General features: G+C 39.2%; 1 protein-coding gene across 1 annotated transcript; it reads left to right on the top strand.

Annotated features, from left to right (window-relative positions):
* Positions 1-14: 14 nt before the first annotated feature.
* tmem179ba (transmembrane protein 179Ba) lies at positions 15-6261 on the top strand. Its single transcript, XM_081358917.1, has 5 exons — positions 15-214; positions 1085-1275; positions 3033-3170; positions 3285-3363; positions 4696-6261. The coding sequence occupies exons 1-5, from the start codon at positions 107-109 to the stop codon at positions 4849-4851; spliced, it is 672 nt and encodes a 223-aa protein (XP_081215043.1). The 5' UTR covers positions 15-106; the 3' UTR covers positions 4852-6261.
* The last annotated feature ends 5957 nt before the right edge of the window (positions 6262-12218 follow it).

Raw genomic sequence — 12218 nt, 5'->3', positions numbered from 1 at the left:
TGCGTTTTGGACACATGAGTGCGTGTATGCGCGCTGCCGCGGCTGGTTAAAGAAGTGCGGAGTTGTGGCGCGCGCCCACACACACACACACACACACACGCACGCTATGGCGCTGGCGTTGCCGTTGCCGTGGCCTCTGTTGCTGGAGCTGCTGCTGTACGGCAGCTGTTTTATCTGTGGGATCATCACAGCCGCCTCAGTTACAATCTCACAGGTATATCTGTTTGCTATTTAATATAGAAGACTATAACAGACTTTACCTTGTTGTTGCATCCGCTATTGCGTTCAGAAACACGACAGAATGTAAGTTTAAAACTTTGACGATGTTAGCTGAATGCTTGTAGTTTACTGTTGTTGACAGTTTTGTTTGCAGGGGATGTGTTTTGGTGTTGTCCTTAGATGCATGCATACAAAAATCATAACTTTTCTTCTGGAGGGGTTCTGTGTTAGACTCTCACGAGTTGCCCTTAAAATCGTCATAGTCATGTGACCAGAAATGTTTTACTTTTTTTTTTTTTTTTATAATTATCCATACTGTAGAAAAACTAATGGGCCTATGCTTTTATAATTTTTCTAATTATCCATACCGTAGAAGAACTAATAGGCCCACGTTTTAAAAATAAAACCCGGAAGTGAAGAGAAAATGAAAGTGTAATAGAAGCAACTGAAGCTTCCAGTTCTGTCACTATTTCTGTCATGTGACCAGCTGAGGATTTGCTCTCAAGAGGAATTGGCTTATTAAAGTCAGATGAGCAGAAAAGGAGAGTGTGAGTAAGAATTTTAGTTTTGAGTGTTTCATCCTGGTAACAGTGGATACAGCAGGAAAATAATGAAAGGGAAAAATGAAGACGACAACCATGATGCTCTTGTATGTAGTTGTGGAGTTCACTGGCACGTACATTAAACATGAAAAGTGTCTAGTTTGAAGTGCATAAACTTCCACCTGTATTTCACCCCTTTGTGCCCAAGTTTTTCAATAGTTTCAGGCCCTCTGTTGTACATTATTTGTGGAAGTGCCTACTATGGTAATAACAAGATGCATTGTAAGCCATAACATTCTTTCCTTATGTTTTCACTCAAACAGGGGAGTTTTTCTGGGAAGTGTATGCTGTACGGTTCAGTGCATCTGAACAACACATCCATCAGTGTGCTTACATCCAGCTCTCCCTCTCTCTGTTACTTTGTGTCAGCCATCTCAGTGTGTGTGGCTGTCTTCTGCTTTTCTCTCTCCCTCTACTGGGTCTACGTCGCCTGTTTTGACGGAGATGTGAAAAGGTATGTCAAAGAGCTCCATAAATCATGTGCTCGTGATTTTATTTCATGTATGTGAACAGAGGTTTTCTCTTTCCTGTTGTCGTGCTCCAGTATGTATGGATAGCAGGAGGAACTCTAAACGGATATTCGTTAGAATTTAGATACGAGACATTGTGGTTAGTTTTGTTGTTGTTGAAAGAAATGTACAGTATACTTTTTATTCAAGTATTCATTAAATTGATCAAAAGTGACAGGACTTTAAAATTATTATAAAACATTTGTATTTCAAACAACTGCTCTCCTTTTGAACTTTCTATTTAACAAATAATTCTGAATAAAATGTATCACGTTTTCCACAAAAATATTAAGCAGCACAACTGCTATCAACACTGATGATAATGTTACTTGAGCACCAAATCATCATATTAGAGTGATTTCTGAAGGATCATGTGACACTGAAGACTGGAGTAATGATGATGAAAATTCAACTTTACCATGACACATATAATTACATTTTAAATTATATTAAAATAGAAAACTGTTTCTTTAAATTCTATTATATTGGTGCACAGAAAATACCTAATTTAAAAAACGTACTCACCACAAATGTTTAAATTAGTAGTCGACAATATATCAACATATTTTTTTTTAAAGGGGTGGTTGATTATGATTTCACTTTTCTAACTTTAGTTAGTGTGTAATGTTGCTGTTTGAGCATAAACAACATCTGCAAAGTTACAATGCTCAAAGTTCAAAGCAAAGGGAGATATTTGCTTTGAAAGAAATCGCTTTTTAAGGACTACAACAAACGGCTGGTAGAGACTACACGACATTCCTCCCGGGTTAGTGACATCACCAACCCTAAAATTTACATAAACCCCGCCCCCTGAACATGATTTATAGATTATCAAGACAGAATATGCTAATCAATGACTAGAAGATAACGACACATAAGCTACATAAATTCATCAACTAACCATTCAGAAATGTTGTCTACATGCTGTCACTTCTTCTTGAGTCTCTCCATCTTTCTGACTTCGGTTTGAACATAAAAGGCTAAAAGTTTTTTAAATTTTCAGTGCATGTCTGTGTGAGGTAAAATGACACAAGCTGTTGAAGCTCCGTCCCCTGTGCCGGGAGCAGCAGCTCATTTGCATTTAAAGGAACAGACACAAAACGGTGCGTTTTTGCTCACCCTCAAAAAGTGACAATTTTAACATGCTGTATAAAAATATCTGTGGGGTATTTTGAGCTAAAACTTCACATACACACTCTGGGGACATCAAGGACTTATTTTACATCTTTTGAAAGGGGCATTATACCACCCCTTTAAATATCAGATAAGCACTTTTATTTTACCGGCGCTGAGAACGCGAACATAATAGTTTAAATTCTTTACTTGTGAACAAGTAAAGACAAAAAGTTTAAGCAAATTATTTACTTGTGAAAAATACTGTAATATGATTGCAGAATCAAGAAGTTGCCATCTAAAATATAAGCCTGTTCTCCAAGATATCGGCATCAGGCATCAAAAAATCAATATCGGCCAACCGCTAGTTTTGGTAGTGTGTATATTAATAACAAGTTGTGATTTTCAAATTCAGTAAGAGATGTTACAACAGTCCCTGTACTGTCAGAGTGTGAGTCCTTGCTAACATGAAAGAAGAATTTTTTTCCTTAAGACTATTCATTTGGAAGCTACTAGGATAGCAACACCATATTCTTTTTTCTAAAATGTCATTCAAACATTGTGCAATGTTGTCTCTGTCTTGTATCAGAGAGAAATTATGGATGAACATTACTCTTGGCTTGTCTGGAGTCTTCCTCTTCTTCCTCTTGGTGACGGGATGCATCCTGAAAATCGGCCGAGACAGACTGTGTGACTCAGTGCTTCATACACTGAAAAATATAACAAAGTGAGTGTGTTTGAGAGACCTCTGTAATAGCTTTTGTACAGACAGTATTGACCATCATAACAACTGTATCAGTAACTAGTGGTTGTATAAATACACTATTTTGTGCATTTGCAGGTGTGAAGAAGCGCAAGATAAGCCTTGGACGAGCCCTATCAGTGCGAGCCAGTTCTACTCCAGACTGCACAGTGCAGAGGTAGAGCTGATCACAAACACATTGAAACGCATTATACAAGAGCTATCAGCATAAGCATATTAGAGTTACATCTCATTCACACCGTCTCATTTCTAGAGCCTCCATCAAGTTAACATCTGAGATTAATTAAATCTGTTTAATGCTGTTTGATTTATTGACATTCTGGCTTCAAATCTCTCATTTATCTGGAGGTGGTGGAGAAACCCCAGACAAAATCTTCTTGATGGCAAAACAGTTGTCTAAAACATTGTCATATATACAGTATGTATGGATGTGTGTGTGTGTGTATATATGTATATGTATATATATATATAAAATTAGTGCTGTCAAATCGATTGATTGCATCTAACATAAAGGTTTGTGTTTATATAGTATATATACATACACACACAAACTTATATTTTTTATATATATATAAAATACATACATGTATATTATATAAACAAATTTTTATTTGATTTGACAGCACTAATATATATATATATATATATATATATATATGTATGTATGTATGTATGTATGTATGTATAATAAGTGTGTGTGTGTGTGTGTGTGTGTGTGTGTGTGTGTGTGTGTGTGTGTGTGTGTGTGTGTGTGTGTGTGTGTGTGTGTGTGTGTGTGTGTGTGTGTGTGTGTGTGTGTGTGTGTGTGTGTGTGTGTGTGTGTGTGTGTGTGTGTGTGTGTGTGTGTGTGTGTGTGTGTGTGTGCTGTCAAATAAAATAACTGTGTGTATGTATGTATATACATAGACAATGTTTTAGACAATTATATTATGTAATTGACCTCATATATTTAGAAAAAAAACAATTATTTGTCTATTGATTTTAAAAAAGTATAAATCAATCATTCAATCAAAAAATATATGAAGAGTTCAGATGCAAAAGCCTCTAAGTGACATCTGAAATTTTCTTCTAGGATGATCATTTTTATCAAGCTCATATATTTAAGTTCAATAATTTCACTTATATGGCAATGCAAATTACCTATTAATTGCCAGTTAAGTGAAATTACTGAACTTAAATATACAAGCTTGATAAAAAATTATCATTCTAGAAGAAAATTTCAGATAGCACTTAGAGGCTTTTGCATCTGAACTCTTCATATATATATATGTGTGTGTGTGTGTGTGTGTTTGTGTTGTATAATAATAACAATATAACGTGTGTTAGACATCTGTACACAAAGTTTTAGACATAAATATTTTGACAAATTTAGTCTAAAATCTCTCTTTATATATATTTTTTATAGAACAAAACCAAATTCTCAATTGCACAAATGCCCTAAAAATGTTCAGCACCATCTTTAAGAAACTTTAATTTTTCTCCCTCTTAGATAGCAGTATGGGTGAATTTCTTCTTTTGGATGATCATAGCAGGTCTGGTCCTGCTCCAGCGCAACAAAGGGTCAGAAACCCAGTCAGGGGGAGAGGAACCATCAGTGACCCCTTCTGAAACCGAGCCCTTCTTCAACCGCCGAGGACGTCCTTAGTGTCGCGGCTGTCGCCCCACACTAAAGCAGTCTGTGTGTCCCTTGAACACGCTCTCTCTCACACACACACACACACACACACATACATACATACGCTCACATTCACAAACACACTGCTGGCTAGCTGAGCCAAAAGGATTTTGGCAGTTCCAGTATACGGTCTTGATTTTGTTCACTAGCATTGCCAAGGGTTAGTTGCCATGGTTACTGATCTGTGGCTGGCAGCACAGACCTGGCAGGTGATCGTGTGCGGTTGCCAGATTGGTGGTGTGACCTGAACTGATTGAGACACAGCTTTATGTAAAGAGTTCAAATCTGACAACACTGCCCAGAGTTTTCACAAACTAAACATGAGCATACAAATCTTCAGGAAAATGCTTTATGAAAACTACATGGTGAAACTACACGGTGGCTCTCTGGCCAAAATATTTTATTAGCACATATAACAGTTTCAAGGCTTTTGTAGAATAACATCCAATAAATTGAACCTAGTTGACCTGGAATCAAACCAGGTTATGGTTAATGCACTCTACTGTAACTTGTCACTTGTATTAAAGGGATAGCTCAACTAAAATGTAAAATTCTGTCATCATTTACTCACCCTCATGTTGATCCAAACCTGTATGAGTTTATTCCTTCTGTTGAACACAAAATATGATATTTTGAAGAATGTCAGTAACCAGACAGGTGATGACACCCATTGACTTCCATAGTATTTTTTTTCTTACTATGGAAGTCAATTGTCTGGTTATCAACATTCGTAAAAAAATCTTTTTTCGTGTTCAACAGAAAAAAGAAAATCTCATAAAGTAAATGATGACAGAATTTTCATTATTGGGTGAACTATCGCTTTAAGTAAAGCCTGCTCTGTGTCAGTGTACAACATTTTCGCCCTCTGCTGTCTGTTTATATGAATTACTCCATAAATCCCATTAGACGCTGCTCATGTGCCTGTTTTGTAGGCCAGGAATCTCCCATAAGTACACACCCCCACACTCTCTTATTCATAGTCCTTGGTGTCCTTAACATGAGCAAAACTGCTTGAGAGTGTCTTTCCGAGAGTGTTTGCCTATTAATCTTGTGCCCAGTAGAGATGTCATTTTTAATGGCTTTTTCTCGCACACAGCCACAGGAGGTAAGAGTGTGTGTGTGTGCGTTTGGGTCGAAAGGGACATAAATCCATAATTTGGCCAGTGATGGTATCCGCTTTCCACAGGCGAAGTGCCAAATCTGAGGTGCTGAAAGTCCTCGGAAACACAGTGTCCTTCCGCCTATCTCGGCGTCACAGAGTCCATGTTAGTCCTTTCTGTGCAACTTTTTTATTTAACTTGCTACATTTGTTTTTGAACCGCTTGTTACAGATTATGCACTGATATTTTTTATGAATATTAAATCTGTTGTATAACCCCCTATGCTTGAGTCTGTGACTATGCAAACACTTCAAAGCAATTCATTTAGTCAACCAAGAGCTTATGGTGTCACACAATGTCTAAATATCAAAGGTGGTATTTTTAATATTAAAATGTATGAGATTTTTGCGCTTAGGGGTTTTATTCATCTGCCATATGGGTGGGAAAAACGTGTGAAACGGGAAATAAATTGACAGTTTAAAGGCACACTATGCAGTTTCCGTTTTTCTCAAACAGCGACCCCTAGAGTCACTGTGGAGTACTTGTATTTAAAGTCCCTGTAAAGTCAAAATTAAGTATGTGTTCTGAGTTTGTCACACCACAGAAAAATGTGTTATTAGCCACCCAGCCAAATTTTAATGAAAAAAAAGCCGGCAAGTTCATAAAATAAGCGATCAAAATCTTGAAAAAATGAGCAGTAGTCTCTGCTCTCAAACGCTGGGGGCGTGTCTGCTGGCTGCGCTGAAACCACGCCCACTCGCAGGAAAGCTCGCTGCCGTCGACTCACCACACTCAACTGTCACCGCTACAGCTGGAAAGGATGCTCCTAGCAGCTTAATTTGTTTTACAAAGCCATACATGTTCGAGCCTGGACTACCTACTATAATTATAACATAAGCACACAAGGCAACTTACACTCATTGGTGGGCACGCACTGCCGACGATGGCACCAGTTGTCGGCGCGACGGGAGGATGAAGGCCGAGGCGGGAGATAGTCAGTTCGGCCACATTCACCAGTAACAGCGGATTATCAGTGAATGAATCCCAGTTGTCTCCGACGAAAGTTTATAAAACTATCCCGTGTAAAATGATCACTACAGAGGCGGGTTTTGGTGGTGATCCTCAGCTCTCCATCAAGGTGGCTCTTCACAAAATTAATCCACCTCTTGTTGAAATGATAGTTTTTCGGAAATTTAAATAAGGACACCGATCTGTTTTGTACGTGATCGCATCCAGGTAATAAGTTACGCATTTCCGTGACGAAGGCATAGCTAGCTAGCAAACTGTAGGATGTAGTAACTAATAGTACTGACAGTAACTCGCGATTGAGTTGCAAACTGATGTGAATGGGCTCCAGTGCGTCATCAAGTAGGGGCGTGTCCAGGAGCTCAGGGGCTCCAGTGCGTCATCGAGCCCCCGTTTTAGCCCCGCCCAAAAAATCCAGAACACAGCAACGGTGAAAAACTGTTTAACGGTCTAACTCCACAATTCAGTACTTCACAGTGCACAGTCTTTGTAATATGATTTAGCAATACATTTCTAACATTTATAATGCGTTTAGAATTTTTTTTTAGAATTGCCTTTACAGGGACTTTAACGTTACTGTCGTAAACACCACTCACGCAGAGCCGTCTCTGCACTCTTCCGACCTCGCTTTCTTCGTTTTCGTTTTTCATGTCTGAAATGCGTGCTAGTGTCTTCCATAGAGGCTGCTTCATATGTTGTTGATGTATGTGACGTAAAGCAAGTCGTGATTCTTGCGAGATTTGTTGGGGCGCCACCTCTCAAACCTGCATTGCTATCGGGATGATTTGCAGTTCGTTTACCATCTAAACGATTTCGAAGCTGTTATATTAAGGTACAAATCTTGCATAGTGAGCCTTTAAGGCACATAATAGAGTGGTGCGGGTATGACATCAGGATTTTTCCATAGGCTTTTGAATTATCACTAAAACCAAGCTCTTTGTTCAACAAAAGTTTATGATACTTGCACGTTTTGTCCATCAAGATAATTATTACAGATGAACACAACCTTTATGAATTTTGAATCCTAAATGCAGCCTAAAAAGCTAGAAGTATAGGCTATAAACGAACTACATCACATTCCCACGAATTCAACGTCACCATCACTAAGCTTCCGACCTCAAAAGCAGAATATCGAGTTTATATCTTGCAAATACAAAAAAATCTTCTTCTTTGAGATATAAATTTGAAATTGCCTTTTTAAATCTTTTATTCTGTTCTGTAAATTATGTAAATAACTTTTTACAGAGATATTTAGGCCTACTAGCTTAACTTCCCAGACAGCAACATCTGGAGCGTGTGGAATCTACATGTGGGCCAGGTCAGGGCTGACGCTATGTTGCTGTCTGGGTTAATTTCCTCGAATTCACGTCTCTACAGCTGCTTGCTGAGTTTTCGGGTCTGTCTCTCGCGGGCCTCGTAGGCGTGTTTTGTATCCAGTAGCTCGTCTAGCGTGCGTCTGAGGCGGGCCATGTCCAGCTGAGAGGCCTGACACTGTTCCCGCAGGCTCTGGGTCTCCTCGTGCAGCTCCAGCGCGGCCGCGGACAGTTGCTCGCTGCGCTCCCGGCACCGCGTTTGTATTCGGGCGGCGTCCGCCAGCATGGACTCCACACTGGACACCACCGAATCGGCCTGGGCCTTTGCTGTCTCAGTCATCATCTGGCGGAGAGAAAAATAGGAGATATTGGTCATTTACCACTGTGATTAAATAGCCTTCTAATTAGGGTAAAAAATTAGGCTAAATAAAAATTCTATTAATAACGATTAAAATGGTTACCCGTTTTATAGAATATATTACGTAGCACCAGGTTGATTTATAATTGTTTTAAAAGAAGTCTCTTCTGCTCACCAATGCTGCATTTATTATTAAAATATAGTAATATTGTGAAATATTACTGCAATTTAAAATAACTGTTTTCTATATGAATATGTTGCAAAATGTAATTTATTCCTGTGATCAAAGCTGTATTTTTAGCATCATTACTCCAGTCTTCAGTGTCACATGATCCTTCAGAAATCATTCTAATATGATTTGGTGCCCAAGAAACATTTATTATTATTATTATTATAAATTTTTTGTTTTTGCTGGTTCACATTTTCGTGGAAACAATGATACCATTCAAATATTTGTGGTAAGATTAAAAAAAGAGAAAAATGTATATTTTTATTGATCAAGGATGCATTAAATTGATCAAAAGTGACAGTGAAGACATTTATAATGTTACAAAAGACTCGTTGACGATAAGGCGTTGACAACGACGTAACTCGCTGCTTCACTATCATAGTACAATGCATCGTTGGAGAAATCGACTGTTTCCCAAAACCATATTGTAGCAAAGTGGTTGTTCAACCACCACGTTGGTTTATGACGTCACAGTTGGCGGTAAAGCTTTCCTGCGCTTGCAATGCCAAGGTCATGGGTTCTATTCCCAGGGAAAGCAAGAACTGATAAGAATTTAAAATGTGTACCTTGAAATTCAATGTAAGTCACTTTGGATAAAAGCGTCTGCCAAATGCATAAATGTAAATGTAAAGCTATTTGAACTAGGAAGCTCTTGACAGTAGCAGTCGGTGTGGAGTGGCGAAAAGGAGGCACCCTGCTTCATCGACGTTTCGTTGATTGAAGCCCACAACCACAACGTCTCCAGAAGGCTCAACGGTGTACCCAGCGTCCCAGGACCTCCCTCCATCCCATACCCTCCATATCCCTGATGGGCTCTGCTTGGCAGGGGCGTCCTTCTCCCTGAGTCGGGCCTAAGCCTGACCGCATACCATCTGTCTCTACCTCACTGCAGTTGGGGTCTTTACGCTTGATCCAGAGCCAGTTACTGCTTTTTTCGGCAGCACTTGACATGGACTTGATGGCCTGTTGGAAAGAGTGGCCCTTCACCCCTATTTTTCTCAGCAAAGTGGTGTGGCAACAAATCCCCTGCATCCCACCTCTACTGGGAAGATGCTGGTCTTCCAGCCGTTCTGGGATGCTTCAACTGCCAGGCCGGAATATTTGTTCTTTTTCCTCTCATAAGTCTCTTCAACCCCATCTTCCCATGGTACTGTTAACTCCACAACATATATGCTAGCTATGTTGTTGGAGACCACAGGACCATGTCTGGCCGGATTGGTGTAGCCACTATTTCTGGGGGAAACACAAGCTTCTTATCAAGGTCCACTTCCAATTTCCAATCCCTCGCTCTCTGAGTACTTGGTTATGCCGCCAAGTATAGACTTGTAGTGCACCCTGATAGAATGTGCCTTAGGGATGCAGGTACTTGACACAGGGAACAGGCGGGATCTTCCCCATACCACTCTTTCAGATTTTGTGGGGAGGGTAGCAGGTCGTATGCGGCTCTGATGACAAAACTCAGCCGTGCTCCCTCCATCTGCCAGATGTCACGCCAGCTGAGCTTTTTCTTCTCCAGACCCTCCCAGTTGGTCCATCTCCCTTGCTTGGCCCTCGAGACGGCTTTGGCATGTCGCTCTCCCTCCTCCTGTCTCCTGACTTCTTCTACCGCTAGCTGTCTCTTCTGCACTGATGTTGCTTTATGCCACAGAAGAGTTTTTGGGATGATCCCGAACCCTGCCCTCCCATGCTGTACTTGTCCAACCACATCTCTGAAGTGAAGCGCAGACTTTGCACTCTGAACAGATTCTGATTAAAAGCTTGATTTTCACCACAGGGGGACTTTAAGCAGCACATGTTTTTAACATTAATAATAATAATAATAATAATAATAATAATAATAGTTTCTTAGTCATCATGTGATACTGAAGACTGGAGTAATGATGCTGAAAATTTAGCTTGATCCCAGGAAAAAATTGCATTTTAAAATATATCCAAATACAAATATGTTCATTTGTAATAATATTGCCCAATATTACTGTTTTTGGTAATGGGATTTTTTTCTCATAAAAAGCAAAACAAAACAAAACATTTTAAAGCATTTTAAACATTTTCTCAATATTGTCATGGTAAAGTTTAGAGATAGAGAGTGGGGACATGCAACAAATGCTATTTGTGTTCTAGGTTGTATTTAATTATACATTTTTCTTAAACTTCTGACAGGTAGCCTGCTGTATATGCCTATGTTTACAGGAGTATATATATATATATATATATATATATATATATATATATATATATATATATATATATATATATATATACTCATATAATGTGGATGACTTCTTTTTCATGTTGCCGTTTCTTCTAAGTGATGATTTTAATAATACAGTGTTTGACAAGGACTGTTTAGGGGACTTTGGTGGCATCAGCGGAGCATTTACACTCTGACAAAATGAAAATGCGTCAATCATTAGTAATCATTACGCTTTATTATTATACAGCAGCAGCGACAGCCTCGGTTTGATCCGCGGGGCTTGAAGGGCATCAAGCGGCTTACAGAGGCTTACCGAGCCGCTCGCATCAGCCTCAAACAGTAAGTGATTGGGACCATTAGCTACTGTTAAAGCACGAGACTGTGTAGAAACAACAACATGCAAAGATGTAACAAATACATACATATAGAAAGGTGTTGTGAGCGTTTTTTATAGCCTACAGTCATAGTCTTTACATCACACAAAACAAACTTTACAAAACAAACTAACGTTACTTTCCACATTAACCAGAGATGTCTTACCAGATTTTTCCCGCCGTCTTGATCACGTCCTTGCCGTGTCTCTATCGCGATTCAGCGTGACTGTTAAATCCGTGATTTTCTCTAACGAGTGGTTTAAATCCACTTCACCTCAAATTAAACACGACAGGATTAAGAGAGAGAGAGAGAGAGAGAGAGAGAGAGGTTTATAGACTACAAGTTTATAACATCTTTTTCTTTTTTTTTAACGGAAATAGAAATAGACTAAGCGCTAAAACAGAAAAGTTCTTATAGGTGGGTAAATTCATTATAAAGAAATATGATTTAAAATATTGCTTTTAATGTAGCCTAATATAGGCAAACATTCGCAGCATGGCGTCATAATACGGAGTCACACAGGGCGTTGTTGAATACTTGATTCGGATTGGTTGGGCACTTTTTGAACTCCTGTAGTAACAGGTATGATGACCTCAATACAGTTCCATATAACGATATTTCTGAACTAATACTGGGCCTAACGGCGCATAGACTTAAGGTGATGATACACAGGGCAACTTTTTGAGCAATGTTGCTGGGCAATCTTGCCGAGCGATTGTTGCTTGGGCACTATCCCATTGAA

This window comes from Scardinius erythrophthalmus, assembly GCF_964197995.2.
Source record: "Scardinius erythrophthalmus genome assembly, chromosome: 2".
Classification (NCBI taxonomy): Eukaryota; Metazoa; Chordata; class Actinopteri; order Cypriniformes; family Leuciscidae; genus Scardinius; species Scardinius erythrophthalmus.
The sequence above is the reverse complement of the archived record's forward strand: the minus strand, read 5'-3'. Positions and strand labels throughout refer to the sequence as shown.

Excerpts from the sequence above, each read along its gene's own strand:
- tmem179ba (XM_081358917.1), top strand. The coding sequence starts at position 107 with ATGGCGCTGGCGTTGCCGTTGCCGTGGCCTCTGTTGCTGGAGCTGCTG. Across the intron at positions 215-1,084 it reads CCTCAGTTACAATCTCACAG|GGGAGTTTTTCTGGGAAGTG; the intron begins GTATATCTGTTT and ends TCACTCAAACAG. Across the intron at positions 1,276-3,032 it reads TTTGACGGAGATGTGAAAAG|AGAGAAATTATGGATGAACA; the intron begins GTATGTCAAAGA and ends GTCTTGTATCAG.